This window comes from Tripterygium wilfordii, chromosome 14 (genome assembly GCF_013401445.1).
Source record: "Tripterygium wilfordii isolate XIE 37 chromosome 14, ASM1340144v1, whole genome shotgun sequence".
Taxonomy (NCBI): Eukaryota; Viridiplantae; Streptophyta; class Magnoliopsida; order Celastrales; family Celastraceae; genus Tripterygium; species Tripterygium wilfordii.
In genome coordinates this window covers 12,254,651-12,278,851 of record NC_052245.1, presented here as the reverse complement: position 1 = coordinate 12,278,851, position 24,201 = coordinate 12,254,651, and the positions used below count along the sequence as shown (strand labels likewise).

General features: G+C 38.6%; 4 protein-coding genes and 1 non-coding gene across 7 annotated transcripts; all 5 read left to right on the top strand.

Annotated features, from left to right (window-relative positions):
* The first annotated feature begins 1,258 nt into the window (after positions 1-1,258).
* On the top strand, positions 1,259-5,670 carry LOC120014666 (pentatricopeptide repeat-containing protein At2g36980, mitochondrial). Of its 2 annotated transcripts, none has more exons than XM_038866685.1 (2): positions 1,259-4,368; positions 5,033-5,670. In XM_038866685.1, the coding sequence occupies exon 1, from the start codon at positions 1,673-1,675 to the stop codon at positions 3,545-3,547; it is 1,875 nt and encodes a 624-aa protein (XP_038722613.1). In that variant the 5' UTR covers positions 1,259-1,672; the 3' UTR covers positions 3,548-4,368; positions 5,033-5,670. The 2 variants fall into 2 exon arrangements, with proteins under 2 accessions (XP_038722613.1, XP_038722614.1); XM_038866686.1 differs by lacking the exon at positions 5,033-5,670 and having other exon boundaries at positions 1,259-4,037; positions 4,144-5,006.
* Positions 5,671-7,024: 1,354 nt separating this feature from the next.
* On the top strand, positions 7,025-13,059 carry LOC120014937. 2 transcript variants are annotated; one of them, XM_038867071.1, is made up of 2 exons: positions 7,025-7,170; positions 9,502-13,059. In XM_038867071.1, the coding sequence occupies exon 2, from the start codon at positions 9,660-9,662 to the stop codon at positions 12,603-12,605; it is 2,946 nt and encodes a 981-aa protein (XP_038722999.1). In that variant the 5' UTR covers positions 7,025-7,170; positions 9,502-9,659; the 3' UTR covers positions 12,606-13,059. The 2 variants fall into 2 exon arrangements, with proteins under 2 accessions (XP_038722999.1, XP_038723000.1); XM_038867072.1 differs by lacking the exon at positions 7,025-7,170 and adding an exon at positions 8,781-8,799.
* Positions 13,060-13,823: 764 nt separating this feature from the next.
* TRNAP-AGG lies at positions 13,824-13,895 on the top strand. The gene has a single exon. It is a non-coding gene; the product is annotated as a tRNA-Pro (tRNA).
* Positions 13,896-13,993: 98 nt separating this feature from the next.
* Positions 13,994-19,744, top strand: LOC120015221. The gene is made up of 8 exons (XM_038867522.1): positions 13,994-14,463; positions 14,834-15,277; positions 15,889-18,386; positions 18,475-18,744; positions 18,824-18,904; positions 19,010-19,121; positions 19,233-19,299; positions 19,446-19,744. The coding sequence occupies exons 1-8, from the start codon at positions 14,337-14,339 to the stop codon at positions 19,540-19,542; spliced, it is 3,696 nt and encodes a 1,231-aa protein (XP_038723450.1). The 5' UTR covers positions 13,994-14,336; the 3' UTR covers positions 19,543-19,744.
* A 1,723-nt stretch (positions 19,745-21,467) lies between these two features.
* Positions 21,468-23,041, top strand: LOC120015411. The gene is made up of 4 exons (XM_038867834.1): positions 21,468-21,555; positions 21,725-21,820; positions 22,236-22,390; positions 22,739-23,041. Coding segments are annotated over exons 1-3 (222 nt in total). The 5' UTR covers positions 21,468-21,554; the 3' UTR covers positions 22,361-22,390; positions 22,739-23,041.
* The last annotated feature ends 1,160 nt before the right edge of the window (positions 23,042-24,201 follow it).

The following is a 24,201-nucleotide window of genomic DNA, read 5'->3' as shown; positions in this document are numbered from 1 at the left end:
AAAATGCTGAGTAAAAATATCTCAAATTACGTGTCAAAAAAACTCGTTTAGATTAAAAGTAGCATTATACTAGCAAGTAGTATAAATGCTACTAAAAATACTGATCCAAACGGGGCCCTTGTATATGTTTAGAGCAACTCTAAGAGCATTCACAGTGAACACACTTGTGTCAATACTTTATCTTCATTTTCTTCCTCTTCTCTCTCTTTATTTTTATCGTCTCTCTTTTTCCCTGTTCTCTCTTCACTATTCATGAACTAGAGAATACTCCTTAAATGGAGTGTGGTTAAAGTTGTGTTTTAAGTGCTTGATATTAGCACTACTGTAGATGCACTAATGGAGCTTCACTTTCCTTGATAAAAAAAAAAAAATGGGAGGTTCACTTTCAAATGCTTCATTTTTCTTTGATAGTTGTGTGTTACCAAAATCTCAAGAGGTCTCCTACAATGGTACATGATACAAACACTATAATTAATTTATCATTTCCCTCTCTTTTGCAACTTTAAAAGGTGAAACGGAGTGGAGAGATAAAAAAAAAAATGAGAGAGAGTTTGCAATGTGTCGAGTAATGATTGGTTGTGTAGGTCCAATTTATCCTTTTAAATGACTCTTGAAATGTCAAGTATCCACTAATATTAATAGTTGTTTGAGGTGTTGGTTTTGATCCATTGTAGACACCGAGTGCTTTAAACTAATGTTTTAAGTGCTTAATAATTATAATATCAAGCATCCATTATGAATGCTCTTATATCAGTATAACCTACAATCTAGACATATGGTTTTATGATTGACCGAGAACATGTGGATCTAAAGTAGTAGGCCTTATTTATCATTTCACTCATCTACACCATCAATAAATAATTCGCATTTTAACAGGGACAACTCAAGCCCCTGCCTATGGCCCTAAATTTTGAGGGTCCATTTTTTTTTACACACTTACCATTTGTGACCTCATGATCCCAAAATAATTAAAAATTTATCAATTAGCCTACTATCTAGATTTTCTTCTAGTCAAAGAATTATCGTTCACACCAAATTGTACACACTGCATAATTGTCAAATTAACTACTATTTATCAATTACCAAAAAGTTATTTCTTTACATTTTATGATATGAAGCATCAACTGTCACCATAAAACAAAATTTAAAAGACACACAACAAGTAAGATCATCAAAAATTTTATAAACTTGACATTTTGACCATGCTTATTCTCACTTCTCTACTCTTTTTCGGTTCGGTTTTTCTTCTCCACGATTAATGTGGAGTCATAATATTTACCTAGTGCATCTCTAATTATATTGAGCCGTCCTGTTAAGTTCTTATTTTAAGTCCATATAAAAGAATTAAATTTTTTATTACGCCAGACAAGTGTAATATATTTTTTTGCGTTCCGCATAAACGGTCAAGGAAGATTAAAAAGCAAGAAGAAATAGGGTGTCCGACCCATGCGATCTTATGCCGCCCGAAGGGTCCTTTCTGATAACTCCGGAGAATACCATTTCTGTGTGAAGGATACTTGCACACCATCAAAGGAGAAACCCTGTAACGCTACGATCAACCAAATCTCCTTTTCATTTAACAACGCCTCTACTCCATTCTGTACACACCCCCGCCAGTGGTACAACGGTCCATTGAAGTTCGGGGCGCTCTTGGAATTTGAATTAGAATGACATGTGTTCGAAATTATTGTTCCAAACCACATCACAAATTACTTTTCTTGCAAGATCAGGCTGTATTGGGCAAGCTCGAAAACTGTTCGATGAAATGCCACAGAGGGACACCATCGCTTGGAATGCAATGCTTAGTGGGTATAATCAACTGGGTTTTCACAACGAAGCACTATCTCTCTTCCATCACATGAGAAAAACCGGCGTCGGACCTGATCACTTCTCGTTCACTGCAACACTGAGCTCCTGTGCAGGGGCTTGCGACCTTGGAAATGGAATAAAAATTCACACTCTAATGGTTGTGTTTGGTTATCAATCTTCATTGCCAGTCAATAATGCGCTTATTGACATGTATGGAAAGTGCTTGAACCCTTCGAGTGCTGTTAAAGCGTTTGAAGAAATAAATTATCCCAACGGAGTTTCATGGTGTTCGCTTTTATTTGCACATGCGAATTCTGGTCAGTTCAATGTAGCTCGTGAAGTTTTTGATGTGATGCCTAAGACCGTTAATATTCCTGGAAATATGTTGATTGTGGGTTATGCTCAATGTGGGGAAATTGAGATGTGTTTGGATTTGTTTAGGGAAATGCTTGAAAACTCGTGTCAGCCTGATCAATGGACATTTAGTGCCCTTGTAAGTGCTTGCACTGAATCATCAGAGTTCTCATATGGGTGCATGATTCATGCTTTTGTTATCAAAAGTGGTTGGAGCTCTGCAGTGGAAGCAAGAAATTCTATTTTCAGTTTTTATGCTAAGCTAGGCTGCAAGGCTGATGCTATGAAGTTGCTTGAACCCATGGAAATCTTGAATCTTGTGTCGTGGAATGCCATTATTGATGCTTATATGAAAGAAGGTGACACCCATAAAGCATTAACAGCATTTCAGCGTGCACCTGAAAAGAATTTAGTTTCATGGACGTCTATGATCACTGGGTATGCAACAAATGGGCGTGGCGATGAAGCTCTTAGCTTCTTCGCTGACATGTTAAGAAATTATCTTCGTCCAGATGACTTCACATTTGGAGCTGCACTTCATGCTTGTTCAAACTTGGCAGTGCTAGGTCATGGCAGAATGGTCCATGGAAGCATAATTCAATATGGTTTCAATGGTTACGCATATGTTGCCAATGGCTTGGTTAACATGTATGCCAAGTGTGGGGATGTAGACGGGTCAAGCCGAGCATTCAATGAGATTTATCATAAGGATTTGATTTCTTGGAATGCAATGTTATTTGCATTTGGGTTACATGGAAAGGCTAATCAAGCTCTCCAGCTGTATGAAGATATGGTATCCTATGGGGTGATACCAGATAAAGTGACTTTCCTTGGCCTATTGATGACTTGTAGTCACTCAGGGCTCATAGAGAAAGGTCGTTTGTATTTTGAATCAATGTTGTCCCTGTATGGGCTTCCCCATGGAACTGATCATGTGGCATGCATGGTTGATATGCTTGGCCGAGGAGGGTACCTAGCAGAAGCTAAAGATTTGGCTATTAAGTATTCCAAGACGGTTGACAGTAAGACAGTCTCTTTTGAGGCTCTTCTTAGAGCATGTACTACATATAGGGATGTCGGAATGGGGGAATGTGTGGGGAGAGCTTTAAAGAGTCTAGAACCACAACAGGAGATAAGCTATGTGTTGCAGTCGAATTTGTACTGTGCGAATGGTCAGTGGCAGGAAGCAGAGATGGTTAGGAAGTTAATGGCTGATCAGGGGTTGAAGAAAATTCCTGGTTGTAGCTGGATTGAGATAAGGAATGAAGTGATTGCTTTTGTAGCTGGAAGTCTTTCGCATCCATACATGGAAGAATTGCATAGGATTATACAATTTCTTGAATTTGAAATGAGAAATCCTTGTTTTATTAGTTTTGAAAGCTGAAGGAAAACAGTGGAGAATTGTTCCTTTTGCAACAGCCTTGATGTGATTCAACACTGGGTATGCAAGAATGGGCATGGCGAAGAAGCTACCAGAACAGACTGAGAAGGTAATGCAAGCACTTGGAGATTACCTTGGTGTTATAAGTACATGTTTGGATTGGTGGAACTAGTGTTCGTGAAGACCAACTCATTCTCTCTAGTCAAGTCCATGTTGTTGTCGGTGTTCCAGGTTGTGTGCTTGACATATTGGGGAGGCAATCACTTGGATCCTATCACATTAGGTTGTTTGTATTGGATGAGGAAGACGAGATGCTTTCACTAGGCTCCAAATAACAAATCCAAAACATCTTCAAGCTTCTACCGTAAGTTCGGTTTGGGACATTCTCTGCTGCTACTATGCCACCCAAGGTACTTAAGAGTTAAGATCACGAGGAAATCTATGAACAAACCTGTGAGGATTCTTGTGAAGTCTGATGAGCTCACCTTAGAAGGTATAATGCAGTTTTCTTTGATGTTAAGAAGGAAGAATGGAAGTTTGATACTCTCTGTTATTTAAGAGTAGGTAACCCGTTCCCATTCCCTTTGTCTCTATTGCAGTCTATCTCATCGTATCGCATTCTGTTCTGCGATATTTGAGAATCACGGTCGATGCCTTGATGTAGGTAAGTTTAGGATAATCCTTTGACCTATGGATGAACGTGCAAGCATACGTTTCATGCTTGTTTGCCGTCACCTTTGTAACAAAGAATGATGAGAAGCTCTTGAATGAGATTCAGAGGTTCTATAATGTGGTCATTGAGGAACTGCCTAAAAACATTGCGGGTATTCTCTGATCTTTAGATTTTTTCATATACTCTTGAACTCTTGTTCTATTTATCTAATTATTCAGTGATAGAAGTAATTCTTATCATCACCAGATTCGGTGGAGACTTTATTTTTTGCACAAGAACTCTGATTGATGCCTTTAGAATCCACTTTAAACATTTGTGTGCTTTTCTTTTTAGTTTCCTGCCTTTCAATAAGTTTATATGAATGTAGCGGCCTAGCAAAGTTCATGTTACAATGAAATAAATAGTTCAAAGATGCAGGCAGATAATCAAACCCTTGAAGGGTTAGAGTTTGAGATTGGAGAGATGAATTGATGACTCTTAAAACAGAGCTGCATCAATGGTGGCCTAAAAAAACAAAGTGAGATAATCTCTCAGAAACTGTGAAACCTAGTTTCAGAACAGGCCCTGTTCAACAGGGGAGCCTTTATAAAACTGAGAACATTTCAAACTTTTTACTGCTAAGTTAAGAGTCCGTTTGATAAGACTTTAAAGTCTTGGGGTGGTAACGAACGGAATGGACTCTCGGTTTAAGACATATAAACTAAGCTGGCCAGGAGTGATTCTATATTAACTTGGTTATGTGCTATATCTCAACACTCGAAAAGGGATGATTTCAACCATCTTCTCATCTGTCTCTGGCATGTTTGGGTGTTTAGGAACAAAGCAGTTCATGACTCCCTATATCGGTAAGCCTGAAGTTATGGGGAAGTTGGTCGAAAATATGCAAACTGAGTATAGGGTGGCACAGGTGACAGATGCTGATAAGTATGGTGCTCTTTCCCCAGCTTTATCCAGAACCAGATGGAACCCCCTACGACCAATGTGATTAAAATTAATTTCGATGCTGCCATTAAATCCCCCAACATTGGCCTGGGTATGGTAGCCAGGAACGAAGATGGAGTGCACATCGCCTCTCGAAGCCTATGTGTTCAGGGTCCCTCTGATCCGTTTTTCGCTGAGTGCCTAGCAGCAACAGAAGCATTGCGGTTTGCTAATTCCTTACAGTGTGGGTCGATAATTCTGGAGGGTGACTCTGCATTGGTGATTTCGGCCTTGAGAAGTGGAGAGAATGCCTTGACTGAAGCTGGTTTATGTATTGGTAGTGCAAAAGGTTTATTCGACTTGTTTCATTCTGTGATTTGTAACCATGTGAAAAGAACTGCTAATCATGTTGCTGATGTTTTAGCCAAGAAGGCTATTTCTTGCTCTGACTCTAGATTTTGGTTTGGAGAGTGTCCAGAGTTTCTTAGGGTTGCAATTGTTTCTGATTGTATCTCCAATTTGGTTTAATGAAGTCTACATTTCTTCTCAAAAAAAAAAAAAAAAACTATGTATGTGGTTTACAAGTGAGAGCTCAACATAAGCTATCCCCATTACTTAGTTTAATCTTTAATGTTCAGTCTTAATGATGTTTTATTATCGTTAATCTGCTAGGACTCCTTTTATGCTATGGAGGTAGGTTTTGTCGATAGAGTTGTCATTTTGCTAAGCTCGTCTATTTCCCTAAGATTGAAGTGAGACCGCCGTTTTATGAACTATTTTACATTTTTAATCAACTCAATCAGAGATTGTTGTGAGAATCATGAGTAACTCATATGACACTCATGTGTATGGTATCCCATAAAATTTTTGAGTTTGAGTCACACAAAAAAAAGATCACTGATTGTTGTCTTGGTTCTGCCTTTTAATCCTCGTTCAAATCAGTCTTCGAAAAAAAAATAATCATATAATTGTCATATTCATGACAAAGACTAAATATGTCCTTTCACCAAAATTATCATATCCTTAAACATTTTGATATTATTTGATCCTTTATTTTTAAGTCCTGGAGTTTCTTTAATTAGAGTCACACGTTATTAAAAGCATGTATGAATCAATACAAGGGGAAAAAAAAACAAACAAACAATTACTTCAAGCTTCATTTTTTTTAAGGAAAATCAAAATGGGGATAAAATGTTTATCTAATTAGAGTAAGTTAAAGAGGATTAAATATAAGTAAATCAGATTAATTAATTTAGATAGAATATGACAAGTATCTATTCGGTGTGGATATAATTGTGATCCTCATTCTCAATAATTAATTAATAATTGTTATTGCAATTTATAATCAAATGAGTTTCTACTTGCAATTATAGCAAATCTTATAATGAAATTAGGGTCTACTTGGATTGAGGGGAAGATTGGAAATCCCTTTCTCTGCCTCATTTTATCTCAGGAGTGAGAGTCTTAAGTAGGGATGAAAGCGGGACGAGTTGAGCTAGGCGTTAGCCTTGGCTCGTTTCTCTCCCCTCATCTTCTCTTTCCTTTCATTCCCTCAAATCTTTCAATTCAAACCCACTCTAAGAGTCGAGATTCTTCAAACTCGAGCTTGACATGTTTAACAAAACCAACTTCAAAATAGGCCCGAACTCATCTCTTTTATGGGTCGGGCTTGTAATGGGCCATTTGTGAGCGGCCTCTGGGTAGCCCGACCCACTTTCATCCCTAGGGCAACCAAATGTGACTTAATAGGAAAAATTCATGGGCAAATATGGAAAATATTGTTTCAAAACTGCCCCTTAACTTCAACCTAATTACACCCAAACTTGACACACAATATAAACAGCCCGCCAGAAGAGAGTGGGCAATAGAGAAATTGCAGTCAAAAGTACGACACATGTTGATTTTCCCCGATTGCAAATAGTTCCTGACCCTCTCTCGCTCTTGCCCCCCAAAACTCTTCCCCCCCCTCTCTCTCGGGGTTTCTCTCTCTCTCACTTTCTTCTGGGTCTCACTGTGTTTTGGTACATAACGAGTAAGCTCTCTATTTATCTGCTTGTTACTGCTTGGTAGACGTTGACATTCACGATTTAGTTGATCTTTCATGAACTGTATTTTGCTTTATTTTTTTAGATTTCGTTTTGATGCGATACACCCTACTTTTAGTCGCACGCAATTGGTTCTGATGTATGTAGTTGCGGAGATACGTATGTATGTTCGTTATTTATGCATCCGTGTATGCATGTTTGAAACTTTTGAGTTTTGAAATGGGTTTATGATTCGATTTGAATTTTGGGTCCCAGACTTTGGTTATTGCCACGAGGGTTTTGCTGATTATCTCAGGTGTTTAAGTTGGCATACAATTAGGGTTTGATTCTGCATTTTTTTTTGAAGTATTTATCACTCTTGTTGGTATTGTGTTTTATCTCCGGGGGGACCGTGTAGGAGTTCCAACGATGGGAAGGTAGTTAATATGCTTCCCCTTGGTTGGTTTGAAGTGAAGGCAAGAGAACATAGAGTTTTAACGACAATTACACTTTATAATGTGCTAAAAATATACTAACTTTCACTGTCCTTGGCTTCATTACCAAAGACTAGCTGGTGCATGAAGTTACCCCTCGTATTTAGATACCTTGGAGCCATGAAGTGTGTGTCCCACGCTACTTGGCACCATTGTGATATATCTCCACCTCATTTCGCTAATCCTTGCTTATAGTTGGCCGTATCAAGGGATTTACAACCCCAGGTTCTTCAATCCACATGGAATTGACCCCTGTGTGGGCTTTGATGCCAGATGTCAATTCAACCACCAAGACTCACATGTTGTGTGAAGCTGCCACCTATTTTTATTAACCTAAGTCTTGCCCAGTACAGGCCTGACGTGTAACTTACTACACCCAGTGTCTTACCCTTTTGACACTAACCATCTTCATCATCCTTTTCCTTGGAAAATCATAACTTGGAATTACGAATTCACTCTATAGGTTTCAGTTCTTTCCTTTTTTGTATGTATATATGTGTGTGTGTGTATTCACATGCCACCAACGCACCAAGGATTGTAGTGTTAGTGTGACGTAATAGAAGAGTGCAAACTAGAGTTAGGGACCAAACCGGTATAGTGAGAAAATTTTAATGAGATTGAATCAAACAAGAAAACTAGAGTAGGCATTGATATGGTAAAAATATTTCCCTTTCCTGAAGATTCAGTGGGTGAGTAGATGCACATAAAACTCTTTCCTATCGTGCTTTGCATATACATATATATAAGATGTGTCATGTAAAATAAATTTTATGCGATTTTCCAACAAGGATTGTGATAAAGCACAAACTTATAATGGGGAAAGAATGTCAAATCTCAATCAACCTAGAGGTCATAGGTTCAATTCTTGGAAAACAATCTCTCCACATATAATGTGGGTTTCCAACCTCTCCACATATAATGTGGGGGTAAGGTTTGCGTACATCTTGCTTGTCCTCAACCCCGCCCAATGCGGGAGCCTTGTGCATGGGTGTTGTTTATCCATTTTACCCTTAATTTCATGTACCAACTTTTGTTATCTCAAAGAAATAAACAAATATTAAGTTCATATTGATCTTATGCTTTCTTTTCCATATTAGACAGATGTCATGGGAACTACAAAAATGAAGGGTTAATACGATTAAGGTAATTGAAAAAAAGAATTAGATAGTTGACATGTGTTCTTGTCTGATACCTTTAACTTGAAGGAGTTTTATTTGCAAGAGGGCGGAACATTGGGGGAATTTGGTTCCCATGGTTGCATTTTTGTTCTTTTGTTCAATTCGGTATGTATGTTGTTTAATTGGGATGGAGTATATTTATTGATATATTTTTAAAAAGTATATTCATTCCTTTTTGTTGCTCAAAAAAATGTTCATTGGTATGTTGTTTGATCTTGTCATCTTGTTGGGGTTCCATTGTTGCCATTTTTCATTTATTTTTACATGCTAAACTTAATTTGCTTATTGTGCTAATCGCCTTCTTAAATCGATACATTTTATTCAAATGACGAGGACACTGCAGATTTTGGATTCCTTTACAGTTTGCCTTCTATTTTATTGATGAGATTTTGTAACTTATATTGGTAGTATTCATCATGAACTGTAGAATTTCCATTTTCCATTTTCGATTGTATGATTTATTATGTTAAAGATGCCATTGTTGAAGTTTTAGGTGCTTTTTTTTTTAATAAACGAAGTGCTCCAAAGCATTTCATGTGTTTCTTTTTCCAATTTTGTTCCTAGCTACTGTGTGTTGGAAACACTTTTTTGACCTTTAGTCACTCCTACCTCCTTTTTCCTGTTACTTATAAGCTCTTAGTTGGTGCTTTTATTCTTAATTCTGTAGGGCCCATGTGGATGTGAGAGTTCATGGATGGCCATTCTGGGGTATAGGTGAAGGAATTGCATTTCAACTTGGCTATGTAAAAGTATTGAAGCAGTCGTGAGAGTTTGATATTACTTTGGTTTTACCAACTTGTGGGTTCATTTTAGCTTCGATAAGTGATGGAGTGCAATAAAGAAGAGGCCATCAGGGCCAAGGTCATTGCTGAGACCAAGATGCAACACAAGGAATTTATGTCGGCCCGTAAATTCATACTTAAGGCTCAAAAGCTTTATTCTAATCTGGAGAGTATTTCTCAGATGCTAGTGGTTTGTGATGTGCATTGCTCTGCCGAAATCAAATTCAAAGGGAATGAAATTGACTGGTATGAGGTTCTTCAAATTGAGCAGACTGCTGATGACGCATCAATCAAAAAGCAGTATAGGAAGTTTGCTCTCCAACTCCATCCCGATAAAAACAAGTTCCCTGGTGCTGAAGCTGCATTTAAGCTGATAGGGGAAGCTCAACGAGTGCTTTTGGACCGGCAAAAGCGGTCCGTCCTTGACGTGAAACTCAAATCTTGTTTAAGTAATTCGGCACCTTCACGTGTTCCTCAGAGGGCAAGTGGGAACGCAAATATTGGAGCTCAAAGTAATCCTGGTCGCAGCTCTGTAAACTTGACTCGCCAGCACCAGCAGCCAAAACAGCCAGCTCAATCGGGGGTCTCCAATGGTTTTCCCACTTTCTGGACTGTTTGTCCGTTTTGTGCTGTGAAGTACCAGTACTATAGAGAAGTTATCAATAGACCTCTACGTTGTCACACTTGTGATAAGCCCTTCATTGCATATGATTGCGGTTATCAAGGAGCATCTCCAGCAACGAACTTGAAACAGCCAACATTTCCCCAGCAGAATGATGTACCGAACCAGGCTGCGCGCAATGGTAGTTTCAGTGCCGAGCATTCTAAAAAAGAGGTTTCTCAGAAGACAGCTCAGTCCTCTGAGGCTGGCTCCAAAAAAGGAAGTGGCAAGAGAAAGAGGAAGCAGGTATCGGAATCCAGTGAAAGTTGTGACACTGAAAATGGCAGCAATACCAGGGAAGATGAAATGGTTGATGAGGATGATAGTATTCAGGCTGGACAGAATTTGGGATGTAATAGAGAGCAAATCAGGAGATCTGAGCGGCGTAAGCAACGGGTTTCTTATAATGAAAATTTGAGTGATGATGAACAATCTGCTAAACATCCAAAAGAGAAGAAAAGTCGAGGATTGTCTTGTGATGCTGAAGAGGATGATGGAGATGTGATGAAGAAAGAAGAATCTAAAACGGATGAACAATCTGGTTTGGCTTCTGGCATGAATGCAGTTCTGAAAGAGATGAAACGAGAAGAAGACGTGGGTCTTGGAGAGAGGCTGCAGGATAAAATCAAGGAAGCTATTAATCTGAATGGAACAGAAAAAATAGTAGTAGATGATGGCAAGAAAAGTTTTATTGCACCGAATGATTCCTCATCGGATTTAAGTTCCAGAAATGCGCCTGATGTGGAGCTTTTTGAGTATCCTGATCCTGATTTTCATGACTTTGACGAAGACCGGAAGGAAGATTGTTTTGCAGTGGGGCAGATCTGGGCCATTTATGATACGCTGGAAGCTATGCCTAGATTTTATGCTCTGATAAGGAAGGTTTTTTCTCCTGGATTTAAGCTTCGGATAACCTGGCTAGAGCCGGACCCAGATGATAAATATGAAATTGAGTGGAATGATGAAGGCTTGCCAGTTGCTTGTGGTAAGTTCAAACTTGGTGACTCTGAATATACAGAGCAGCAGCAAATGTTCTCACATTTGATGGACTGTGAAAAAGGAAGTCAAAGAAATGCTTACAAGGTATTCCCAAGAAAGGGAGAAACTTGGGCTCTCTTTAAGAATTGGAATATTAAGTGGAAATCCATCACAGATACTCATCAGAATTATGAATATGAGTTTGTAGAAATCTTGTCAGACTACAACGAGGATAGGGGTACATATGTAGCATACTTAGGCAAGGTGAAAGGCTATGCAAGTATTTTCTGCCGGATGGTTAAAGAAAGTACCTCCACATTTCAAATACCTCCAAGTGAACTATTTAGGTTTGCCTATAGGGTACCTTCTTTTCCATTGACTGGTGAGGAAAGTGAAGGTGTGACAAAAGGATCCTTTGAACTAGATCCAGCATCTTTGCCTACCGGTCTCGAGGAGATTGATGTTCCTGAAGAGTTGAAAGTGGAGGCTGGAAGTATTGATCCCAGTGGTTTGTGTTCGAAACCTTCTGATGAAATCAAAGATGGAATAGGTTCTGAAGCAAGTACGTTTATGGACCGTGCTGATGGGGAGGCAGCCCATTTAGAGCCTCGTGATGATAATTCTGGAAAAGTTGGGGAAGATTATAGTGCTCCTCCATCCCCAACTTTTGAAGATGTCGACATTCCAGAACCAGAATTCTGCAATTTTGAGGCTTATAAATCTGTTGAAAACTTTCAGGTTGGTCAGATCTGGTCATTGTACTCGGAGGAGGATGGCTTGCCCAAATACTATGGTCAAATTACGAAAGTAGTTACTGAACCTAGTGTCAAACTTCAATTGAAGTGGCTGGCCCACTTGCCTGCTGACACGTTGCAGTGGTTTGACAAGGATGTGCCCATCTGTTGTGGGAAATTTAAGATTACCAATGATAAAGATTCCTACGCATCCACCAATACTTTCTCGCACCAGATGAGAGCAGAACCTGCTGGTAAGAAGAATGAATGTCATATTTTCCCTCGGAAGGGTGAGGTGTGGGCATTGTTTAAGAACTTGAATCCTGAAATGAAGTGTTCGGAATTGGAGCACTGTAAATATGACATAGTACATGTCCTTGAGGAAAATGATTTGCACTTGAAAGTTTCACTTTTAGAGCGTGTGGATGGTTTTAACTTGGTTTTCAAGGCTCAACTGCGAAAGGGTTCTGTTGTTACAAGGGATATCCGTAGGGTTGAGCAACTTAGGTTTTCCCATCAAATTCCTGCTTTCCAGTTAACTGAAGAAAGAGGTGGCGGCTTGAGAGGCTGTTGGGAGCTGGATCCAAACGCATTGCCAGTTCATTATTTTGCTTGAATTAAAGTGGCAGCAGGTTGCTGAAAACTAGCTTTTTCCCAGAAGGCTTTTCTGAAATGAGCTCGCGAAAACATTGTTCGGGTTGTTTGAGGCATCCGGAAGTTTGAATCTGTGCATAATCTTATGTGTCGGATTTGCTGCTCTCGAGTTGTTGATTGAGGGCAGATGGTGCAAGTTTCATGGTGTGCTTTTGTTCTCAAATGACATGAATCAGGAAGAAATGGGCTTATTGTCATGTAGGTTCTTATTTTTTTTAATCCTTTTGATCTGAGGAATCAACTTTTTGGCATTTAGGCTGTAGCATTGGACTTGTGAATTCTATTTCCCTTGTTAGATGCTGTAGTTGCATTTTATTTGATTTTTTCATTCAGATGTAGAGATCTATCGGCATACCCACTATCTACTCTTGGTGGGCACAATGCAAATGCAATTAAGCAGGACTTACCACTCTCTACTCTGGTTTTTTCTATGTTCCTGCATCACACATGCCATCTTTGTATAGGTGCATGGTTACCATCTCAATGGTTAACATGTCGGTCGCTCATGTCATCATGTGTACTTAAAATCCAAAGGAAGTATCAAACGGAGCTACAGTGTCACTCAGGATCCAGTGCAGGCCATAGGGACACGCTTGTTTATTTGTCCTGGCAACTAGGGCTTGTAAAAATTTACTGGCAAAACCGAATATAATAGTGAACTGATTGATTGGTTGGTTAAATACTTAAATTTATGTCAAAAGATAACCAAAAAAACGATCGAAAATCTGAAAAAACCGACTGATTAGTCAGTTAAATTTATGTTAAAACACTGATCGTTATCACTCACACTGATAATAAAAATAATAACTTTTTATGGATTCCCTCTTTTTACGTAAGCATTTTCAAAAGTTCCCTCAAAATGACATGTTAAGGGCCGTGCAGTAGTAACCCCTGTAGTTTTCATGTTTTAATCATAGATGTCTGTTTTGTTTATCTGTGTGGGACCCACATAAGTTTTTGAATTTGATAAATATACTGAATATCTGTGATGACCACCGCAACCACTTCTATTTTAGGGGCCATGTGATGTGATGTCCCTAATTTAGTGCTTTTGTTTAAAAATGGCAATAGCCAACAGCAGATGAGATATTATAATCACCATGACATCAAGCACCATAATTCAGCATATCCATGGATTCTGATAAAACTATTTCTTTATAACGAAAGTCATAACAGCAGAGGGCATTTGGTCTAGTGGTATGATTCTCGCTTAGGGTGCGAGAGGTCCCGAGTTCAATTCTCGGAATGCCCCAACACTTTCCTTTTCTTTTATTTATTTTCTCCCTCCTAACTGTACCTTTGTTTATATTTATATATTTTGCTAACCTAACAGTAACAGCGCCGTTCATCTTTCCCAGTTGCTTCGTTTGGTTAACAGGGAACGACCACATTCGTTAAAATCTCTCGCGCACACACCCGACAGTGACAGTATCAGTTTTCCCTCCATTTTTTCCCCTGTACTTATTTTCCCTCGTCACATCCGTAACCCTAAATCCTCTCTCTCTCCCTCTCTCTTATCTCAATGTTCCACACTTTGAGATCTCGATTCTATTTCTTATTGATGGATTTTGATCACAAGCTAGGGTATCGTATGTGAACTACGCGAAAGTGAAGCCAAACTTAGAGAAGAAACGGATTGCTTTGTTAGGGTTGATGTGGAAATTTATTTGATTCTGTTGGCGGATCATTCGAGATGGGTTCCTTCGGGGACATTGATACTGAAATTGAACCAACTTTTGATGAAGGCAAGCCAATCAAAGGGGAACAAGAAATCGATTTTGACCATGCTGAGACCCAGCTCTTTGATTCCCAGCTCTCAGGTTTTTGATAGTTTATTTTGTAAACGCCTTTTGTTTTACTTTTTTAAAGGATGTTTTAGATTGGGGCAAAAATTTGAAACTTTGGTTGGAGTGATGTAGATAGTCGTTATAGTTGTTTGATCCGTAAAATGTTGCTGTGCTGCCCATTCGAAGTTTCATTGCTAGTCCCTCAACATTAAAATTTATGTTCTTTTTGACTTGAGAATAATGATCCGATTGTGGTGTTGTTTAGTTCTTGTTATTGATACTTGATTGTGTTGAGCACTCCTGTTGCTAAAATGGTTTTTTGTGCTATTCTACGTCTCGTTCTTCTAATCATACAAATTCAAAGTATTCACAAAATTTCGCCTTCTTTGACAAATGTAATCAGGTGACGAAGGGGATGCTGTTGAATTTCAATGTTTGCAAAATACTGAGCCTTTTGATAAAACTTCTCCAGTAGATGAGGTGCTTGAGACTCAAGAAGTGGACCTTGCTGGTGAAACCCAAGTATTGGATTTTGGGGGTGAAACTCAAGTAGTCAATTTTGCTGGTGAAACACAATTATTGGATGACCCAGATTGCAATGAGGTTATGGCTACCCAGCTATTGGAGGACACTGATAATGAATGTGCCCCTGATAGTGATCGTGAAGGATCTGATGGAACTGAAGTTCTGGAGGATTGTGATGACCACTCTGATGATGAATTTCCAAAAAAAGGTGACTTCACCCCATTTGACGGGAAGAAGATTGAGAGAACTTCTAGCTATAGACATGGCGACAAGGGGTTAGTGGAACAACCTGAAGAGTGGTCAGCTGAACCGCGAAACTCTGGTGAGTGTTTAACAGTAGTAATCGATGAGGAAATTTGGTTATTTACTATAGAAAATTTTCAATCTTAGTGGTAAAAGTTGGTCAGGATTATGCAACTTTTGTAGTGCAGTTCATTTGTCGTTTCATCCCTTTTTGGTGAATGAGAACTTCCAATTCCCTAGTTTGGTATTTTTTGGTTTTATTTCTCTGTTGATTTATGCTCTATGGCCTAAACATTCTATGGGTATCTCTATTTGTCAGTAGCCGTTTTTGCTTGTAATAAAGTTGTTACTTGGCCCTCGAATGAAACGGTATTTCTACACATGCTTCTGCAATGCCAGTTGTTCGATGATCTCTTTAACCAGAACTGCTGGTTAATTTTGCTGCATATTTTTTAATTTTGATTTTTTGTTCAAGTATTTATAATATCTAAAGCAAGATCACATTTTTTAAAAGATGTTGAGATCAAAGGTTCTACATGTGGTATCTGCTTGCTGAATAAGAAAATGATAGGGTTATGTTTTTCGATCAAATTTTTTGATATTTTGGCGTTTTTTTATAGACTATGGATGTATTGGATATCTCAGTTGAAGTGTTATCTTGATCTCGTGGTTCTTTTCTTTTTTCCTCAGGCGTAGGATCTTCGCCAATGTTCACTTCTGTTCGTGTAGCATCTTTGCGCTCTTCTGGTCTAGCAGCTCGCAGAACTTCCCCAAATGGAACTAAAACTCAGTGCTACTCATTTTCAGCTTATGGCCAGGCGTCTCAACCAGAAACCTTGAGTAAAGAAAAACTGAAAGCAAACTATGGGAAGGAAGTTCACCAGGTACATGATACAGGGATACATCATGAGGAAGTAGAGATATTAAGGTGTGAAAACAAGTGCAAGGTTGGTTCTTTGATAGTAAGAAAACTCTTCACTGAAGATTCCTCTGCTAAAACCAATGGATTTGCTCATGACAGTAATAACACTGAGGAAGGAGCAGATGTGCTTCAGTTGCCCCTTTGTGATAACGGGATGGCAGGCTTAAGCTATGTTGATTCTCAAGAACCAGGAGAAGCATCTCAAGCCAATGCTCTGAATGTTGTGGAAAGGTTAATTAACGACAATTTTATGGAGTTTGACAATGAAACTGAGTATGGACTTCGAAGTGGAGGAAAATCAGATCCTGTTTTAAGTGCAAAAGGTCCACAACTTTTGGCAATGAAGGCCAGTGAAAGAAACTTGATTGGAGAAGAAGGAATATTTGACTGGGATGATAATCGTGAGGATGATGGGGGTGGGGATTTTTTCCGTAGGAGAAAGGAAGACTTCTTTGCTGTTGAAAAACATAAGAAGAGATCTTTTACTGAACCTCGAAAGCCCAAAGGAGGAAATCTACGTAACGGTGGTGCTCATCAAAAACAGTCAAACCTCCATTGTGAAAAAGTGGTGCATTCTGATTCGAAAATGCTGATGCATAATACAAGTACAATGCAGGAAACTAAAATGAATATCCAAAAGAATCTCATTAATGAGTTTGATGAAGATTCCTTGGCAGGACAGTTCAAAACGACTGGTACTATGGTAGATCCTCCTGAAATGGTAAACGTAGGGTTTGACACTCAGATGGCTGCTGAAGCTATGGAAGCCTTATTCTGTGGGGAAGGTATCCTTGATCATGCTGCCAACAATCCCCATCAAGAAATTGAAAACAATGCTAAGGTTTCTCCCGGACGTTCTACAAGAGGAAGAAAAGATAAAAAGGTCCTTCCAAAGCAAAGCTCTTTGAAAACGAATAACGATGCTGGGGTTACTACAAGACAGTCCAAGGTGGTCAGTGCTAAATCTAGCAAAAGATCTTCAGTTTCATCTCAGAATTTCTTAAAGAATGTGAGGAAGAGCTGTGATACAGAGCTACTAGTTAGAAAGAGGAGGAGAGTGATGTTGAATGCGAAAGAAAGTGTCATTTCCAGTGGTAGGAAGACTCTGAACAAAGTGCATTCTCAGGTTGATGAGAAAAGAAAGCCTGAAGGAGTTTTGCGCAAGACCCGACTGGACAGGCTAGGTGGTTGTGGTGCTGGAAAATTAAATGGAAATAACACTCTTAAGAATAAGCATCTAGAGAAGGAGGTTGGGAGTTTTATTCCCATTGCAAAGCGAACTAGATATTCCAGGGTTCCTTATCAATTGGAAAGGGCAGATGATGCACCCAGTAATCATACGGAAGAAATAAACCATCTGATAGCAGATCATGAAGGGACAAGAACTGGTATTACAAGTGCGGAAGCTTCTAGAGTGTTGAATTGTGAAGGAGAAAATTCGAAATTGGGTTCCAACATATCTGGAAAGCTTGAAAACGCCACACCAAATCAGCATGAGCAATTGCGTTCAACGTTGACAGATGTGAGTATTGGTTTCAAGACATTCAGTCATCCCAGAGGAAGAAGATCTTGTCGTAAATTGCTACAGAAAGTTAATGGAACTGTTAATTTAGATGCTCAATGTAAACTCTCTGTTCGGCCAGCAGATAGTGGACCAAAAGTCACTCGGCCTAAAAGGTCACGCAGCAATGCCAAAGATACTTCAACTGAGCTGAACCTGAAGAAGAAATTGGAGTTGTCTACAGTTACTCGTCCAGCTTTATCTTCTGCGAACAAGATTTTGGAAAGAAATTTGCTGGGGCAAAGTGGGGACAAATCAGATTCAAGGGATCTTATTCATAATTGTAACTTGTCTGATATGAATGATAAAATGACATCAATTGAGTCTAGGAAGGTGAAGCACTCTGACAGAAAGAGAGATGCAGATTCATCTCTGTCTTCCAAAAATGTTGGCGCAAATGTTGATGTAGATAATTCTCCAGGTAAAAGACCCAAACCATCTGATGTGGCTTGTACTACCCCAGTCAACTGTGCGACACCTTCAAATGCCGCATCACCTGTGTGTATGGGCAATGAATATTATAAACAATCATGCAAGAAGAACTTGTCAAGATCATGTCTTCTAAGAGAACTCAATAGCTTATGTTACACTGGGCTACAACCTGCTTGTGCTGTAAAAGAGTCAAGAAAAAGGAGAGACATGGGTAATGTTCGAGTTTTGTTCAGCCACCACTTGGATGATGATATAGTTAAGCATCAGAAAAAGGTGAATCTCTCTCTCTCTCTCTCTCTCTCTCGTGTTCTGTTTGGTAATGTGGGTTACTTTAACATATCCTGGCCATATATTGTCTCAGATTTTGGTGCGGCTTGGAGCTTCTGTAGCATTCTCTATCACTGATGCAACTCACTTTGTCACAGACAAATTTGTGCGCACTAGAAATATGTTAGAAGCTATCGCGTCTGGCAAACCAGTTGTGACTCAGTTGTGGCTTGATAGTGTTGGACAAGCTAATTATCTTGTAGATGAGGAGAAATATGTATTGCGAGACATTAGAAAGGAAAAGGAGATTGGCTTTAATATGTCGATATCCTTGGCACGTGCACGCCAGCATCCACTTTTGCAGGTAAAATATCTACTGTGCATTTATCTAATTGCACCACACTTTGCCCTTGCTTCCTGTTATCTGAGTGTCATTTCTGCAGGGTCAAAGGGTTTTGATCACTCCAAATACGCAGCCTGGTAAAGAAATAATTTCGAGTTTGGTTAAGGCAGTCCATGGTCAGGTATGTTTGATTTTGGATTTTTCAGATGTTTATGAATTTTATTTGACTTTTAAGTGCCGAGTATTAGCATTGGTAATTGACTTTTGGTTGTGCATGCTTCTTTAGCCTGTGGGGAGAATGGGCAGATCTGCTTTGAAGGATGACAAATTTCCGGATGATTTGCTTGTTTTATCTTGTGAAGAAGATTACGGAATCTGCGTCCCTTTCCTTGAAAAAGGTCTGAGTTTTAATACTTCTCCATCTTTTATAATCCACAAGGATTAGGCACTAATTCAAGAATTGCATCAAACTTGTAATTATAATGTCGCACCTTCCTTTGAATTTGCAGGGGCTGCCATCTACAGCTCAGAGTTGCTACTGAATGGTGTTGTTACACAGAGGCTGGAGTACAATAGGTTTGTACAAATATCCCAATAATTTCTCCTTAAACTATTTCAATGGAGGACAGTTTTGGAATCTGCCTGTTCCCCATGGTTGCATGCTGTGGTTTGCCTGAGTTCTGCCTTTGGTTCACTTCTTAACAATCTTGTATTGGTGTCAGGCATAGACTCTTCACAGATCATGTCAAAAAGACTCGTTCTACTCTATGGTTGAGGAAAGATGACGGGAAGTTTCTTCCGGTGGCAAAGCATAAATAAATAAGACGAAGTATTCTTTGTTTCTTTCATTTTCGTTCTCCCTGTCCGTCTACACGTTTTGTGCATGTTGGTGTGCAGTTGCATTTTATCTGTACATAGTTTTTTTGCTTCATGGGTTCTTGTACAAATATGAATCTATATATGTATATGTATGGTAACATTTTTGTTTTATTCCTTCATTTATTTCTCCCATTCAATGTGATTGAAGTTGTTCAATAATTTGAAACGTTTGAAAAACAGGTACTCGAGTTGAATTAGATCAAATTATTGAGTAACCAAAAATGTTATACCTTGTTGCTCTTTGTTTGTGGATGATATATATGTCTCTTTTTTGGATGTATCCCTACGTCAGCGCCGCCAAGGCAAAAGAAGGGCTAAAATATTATATATGTCCTCATATTATCACATTTTTCTTAATTATATCCTTAAACTATTTAATTTATTCGTTCTATCCTTAAACTTTTGTTTTGCACATTATTTCTGTCCAGAGTCAACTTTCCAATGTTGACTTTGACAAAAATACTGAGATGGCAACTAAACGTCGACGAATATTACACATGGCTTGATGACATGGACAAAGTAAAAAAATTTAAATTCATTTTTTACACCCATGAAATTAAAAAAAAAAACAATAAATCTAAACAAATCAATGATATTGCTTTCGTCCTCAATTAACAAAACCCCAATCCCATCAAGAACAAACTGAGGAATCAAAACCAAGAATCTGAAACAAAGGAACCAGTTCATCCTTTGTCCAAATTTCTTTGCAAGAAGTTCTGTTTGCACAAGCACTTTCCCTGCAACAAGATCTATGCGCACAAGAACAAGTGGAATGTCATGATGTACGGCGACGGGAAGCACAAGACCATCGTCCAAGCTGCAACACTTACTTTGAAGTGACAAACCTATTAGGGTCCCCAAGCCCAAACCTTGCCGCATAGTTGCAGGTGGAAGCAAAACAAGTTCTGCAACCATGGCAAAAGAAGTCCTCCAGAAGCAAACATGAAAACACAGGACTGCCTTGGTTGCCTCTTTCGTCCGTATGAACAACTCTATAAGAGATCAACTGCAAACTCTATAAGAGATCAACTTCGACCCAAATCAAACTTCGAAGTCAGATCTGGGTCGATCCCCTCCGGATCTGTATTTTGCCATATCTGACATGGTTGAAAATTAGTTTTTTATGACGTATAAAATTAGTGAATAAAAAAATTTAAAAATATTTACATGTAAGCATTTTGCCAGAGTCAACATCGGAATATTGACTCGGGATATAAATGATGCACAAATTGATAGTTTAAGGATATAAATGAAAATTTTTATAGTTTAAGGATAAAATTGAGAAAAATATGATAGTCTAAGGATATATATAATATTTTAACCGCAAAAGAAGCACATATGTTGTAAATATTAGATCTAAGGTCCAGCCCACATGCATGGACAAATTGGGCCAAAGCAGTGGTTGAAAGCCCAACTTTGCTCAAAAATTAACACATTAATTGATGTCCATTTTTTAATACTCGAATTTTGTATTTTCCTTACAAAGAAGATTTAAGAATTAATTCTCACTAATCATTAAGACAACTATTTTTTACATCCGAATTATTAGTTGGAGTGGTAAAGATGGTGTGTATCATCTTGTCACAACGGTTCGAATCTTTCTTTTCCGTTTCAAAAAAGAAAGAAAGGAAGCCTATTTTTGCACATGTTTGATTCAAGCGAGTAGGTTTATTTGGATTACTCGAGAGACTAGAGACTAGAGACTCCACATGATTGGTACGACACTAATGGGCTTGGAGAAGAACCGGCGGTTTGGCGAAATGGGCTTGATCAGTGTATATTACAGCCCACAAGGACATAGATTTGGGCTTGGGCCTTAATACAAATACAAGTCACCGGCTCACGAGTATCCTGCGACCAGAATTCAGAAACACTGAACCCGAAAACCTGACCAGACGGCAGACGCCTCATCTTCAAACTTCCTCGCTAAACTCCGCAACGCGTTTCAGAGAAGTAAATTTTTAGCTCCGTAAGTCTTTATTTATCGATTTTCCATGTGTCCTTAATCAATGTTGAAGAAAGCAGTTATTGGTTGTTTATTCTTTAAGATTTGATTATTTTTTTTTCGTCTTCTGGTCTTTGTAATGGGTTTCCAAACTCAAACTGTATCATATTTTCTCAGTGCAAATGAAGTTTCTGGATTGGTACTTGAAGATATCGGCTGGGTCAGCTCTTGTTGGGGCTGGCATGGAATTTTTCATGATTAAGACTGGATTCTGTGTGAGAACCATCCTTTCTGTCTCCGTCTCTGATCCTACATTTTTTCGTATTGTGATAATTGGCTTCCTTTTTGGCTTATAATTTGATTAGTTTCTAGTGTTTAGGCTCTAGGGTTTAGCATGATTTTGGAACATATAATCGTAAACTGGAATGCCCAATTTACGTGGCAGCTTATAGAGTTTTTCTTTTATCAGGTTCTGCTTTCTAATTGCACATCCGCTCTGCTTGGTTGGATATATAATGTTTTGCTGGAAATTTCTTTATAATAATATGATAGAGTTCTACTCAATAATTGTATCTAGTTACTCTCGTTAATGCTTGTCCATGCTCCTTTTGTTTTTTAGAATTGCTCTGTGACTTTCACATTCTTCTAATTTCTTGTTTTAATTTGACCGCTATTTTCATTCCATCAGATGACAAAGTGACTGTTCTGGAGTCAGAGAAGCGAGCTTGGGAGAGCTCTCCTGAAGCTCAGGCAATGAGAGAAGCTCTGAATCCGTGGAGAAACAATGACTCAGAAGCAGGGAAGAATTCCTAGTTGTTATATTGGAGCTTTGCTTTCATAAAGGTTTGTTTATAAGTTGATGTTCTAGTTGCATGCTCCGATGTAATGCTTGGTGTGTAAAATGGATCATTTGCTTGGTTATTTTATCACCTTGCAGTGCATGGGTCACATTCTTGAAGCTACTAAGTTACTAACACACACAAACACAAATATTGGATTTTAGATGCAGCGACCACGGTGGGTGTTGAATCCAGCCTTTGATATGGGGTAATGTGTAGGAAATCCCCAAATATGCAAGCAAGACAGTCAATCACTTTTTTTCTCGATGATCAAAAACAATGGTGATTCATGTTTTCTAATTTTTCTCCTTACTTGGAACATTGACAGTTTTCTTTTGTACTTTTTTTGCAGGAAAAAGGTAAGTTGTTCAGCGGAAAACGGTAATAAGAGAGGGTGACTTGCACCGATGCGCATATCCTGTAGACTCCAAAAGTGTGATGGTAGTGCAGAAGTAATGTTTTTCCCCTTACAAGTGAGATTTTGCATTACATGGAGATCACCTTGTGTTTTATTTATTACCTGTCTTTTGCTTATTTGTAGTGGCATTACAAGTTACCTGCATTACCTTTATTAAAACTCTTTGTTAGCTTCTTCATAGTTCATACTTATAGAATACTGTTGGAAATTTAGATTGCCATTGAAAGTTCAATTTTATTCTTTAGTCCTCTATAAAGTCTTTGAAATAAATAAATGAAAATTACCATAAAAATTCTCATGCTTCAACTTGATTTATGATATGGCGACTTCCTATAACTTTCGATCATGACAATTGTGGTCATATCCTTTAGGTTTTATCGAGCTTGTTTGTGAATTGGACCATGTACAATACAATATGTTCTTGATATCAACTATGGTGAATTCACTTGGCAACCACTAGATTTTCAATAACTGAATGTGATGCATCTAACTGTAATACGTGGTATGATTTTCTGATTACCTTGTGGAGTTTACTTGGTTGAAGGCAAACCCTGGGAGCAGCATAAGATTGCTTTCTCGTGGCTTTAATGTCATTGCTCAAACAGCTTTTAAGACACTGTACATTCGTCACTCTCCAAATATGGGCGGAAGTTTTGCTCTTGGTTTGAACTTTGATATCAAGTTTGGCCTTTTGCTTTGGTGCTGAAAAGGCATCAGTGGTGAAGTGTCCGAAGTCGCCAGATTCAGGAGGACAATAGCTACAATGCCATAAAGTCTTGAATCTGATGGCTGCTTTGGCCAACGTAGCAGTCACCATTAAACTTTCATGGTTGTGAAATAGGTCAGACAACCCTATACTTGTCTGTTGAACACAGGAGTTATCGTAGTTGGACTGTTTGCAACTGGTTGTTTGTTGAAATAGATAGAGACACTTATATGGTTTACTTGGTTTGGTGGGTGTTGGCCGCTGGATACTTTTAACATAACCATGGAACTACAGTGAAGTTGGAATAGCTAGGTTAAGTTGGTCATCTATGATTGCAGTTCATTACAACCTGAGTTATTAGGAAGTAACGATCTTGACATTGAATGTGTCGGCAGATTTTCCCTAGGATTACTCTGTTGAACCCTGTAATTAGCCAGGTCACCTTGTAAGCTGTATATATCAGAAATCCACACCCAAACAATCAATTATATCGTCCGTTTTAATATTTCAATTTCTATTGATACATCAGATTATCTTTACGGATTTTCTTTATCCCAAGCCTAGCAAGTGGGTTAAACCCAACTCATTAAGTTTTGAGAAAATGTCTAGTTGTTTGTTGAGGGTGGGCTTTGTCCATACAAACCCATTGATAGATTTGTGCCTAACCCATGTGAGACTTTTTATGTTCTTA

Coding starts and splice junctions, on each gene's coding strand:
- LOC120014666 (XM_038866685.1), top strand. CDS start 1,673: ATGTGTTCGAAATTATTGTTCCAAACCACATCACAAATTACTTTTCTT.
- LOC120014937 (XM_038867071.1), top strand. CDS start 9,660: ATGGAGTGCAATAAAGAAGAGGCCATCAGGGCCAAGGTCATTGCTGAG.
- LOC120015221 (XM_038867522.1), top strand. CDS start 14,337: ATGGGTTCCTTCGGGGACATTGATACTGAAATTGAACCAACTTTTGAT. Junction 18,387..18,474: donor TAGTTAAGCATCAGAAAAAG/GTGAATCTCTCT, acceptor ATATTGTCTCAG/ATTTTGGTGCGGCTTGGAGC. Junction 18,745..18,823: donor GCCAGCATCCACTTTTGCAG/GTAAAATATCTA, acceptor TCATTTCTGCAG/GGTCAAAGGGTTTTGATCAC.
- LOC120015411 (XM_038867834.1), top strand. Junction 21,821..22,235: donor CATGATTAAGACTGGATTCT/GTGTGAGAACCA, acceptor TCATTCCATCAG/ATGACAAAGTGACTGTTCTG.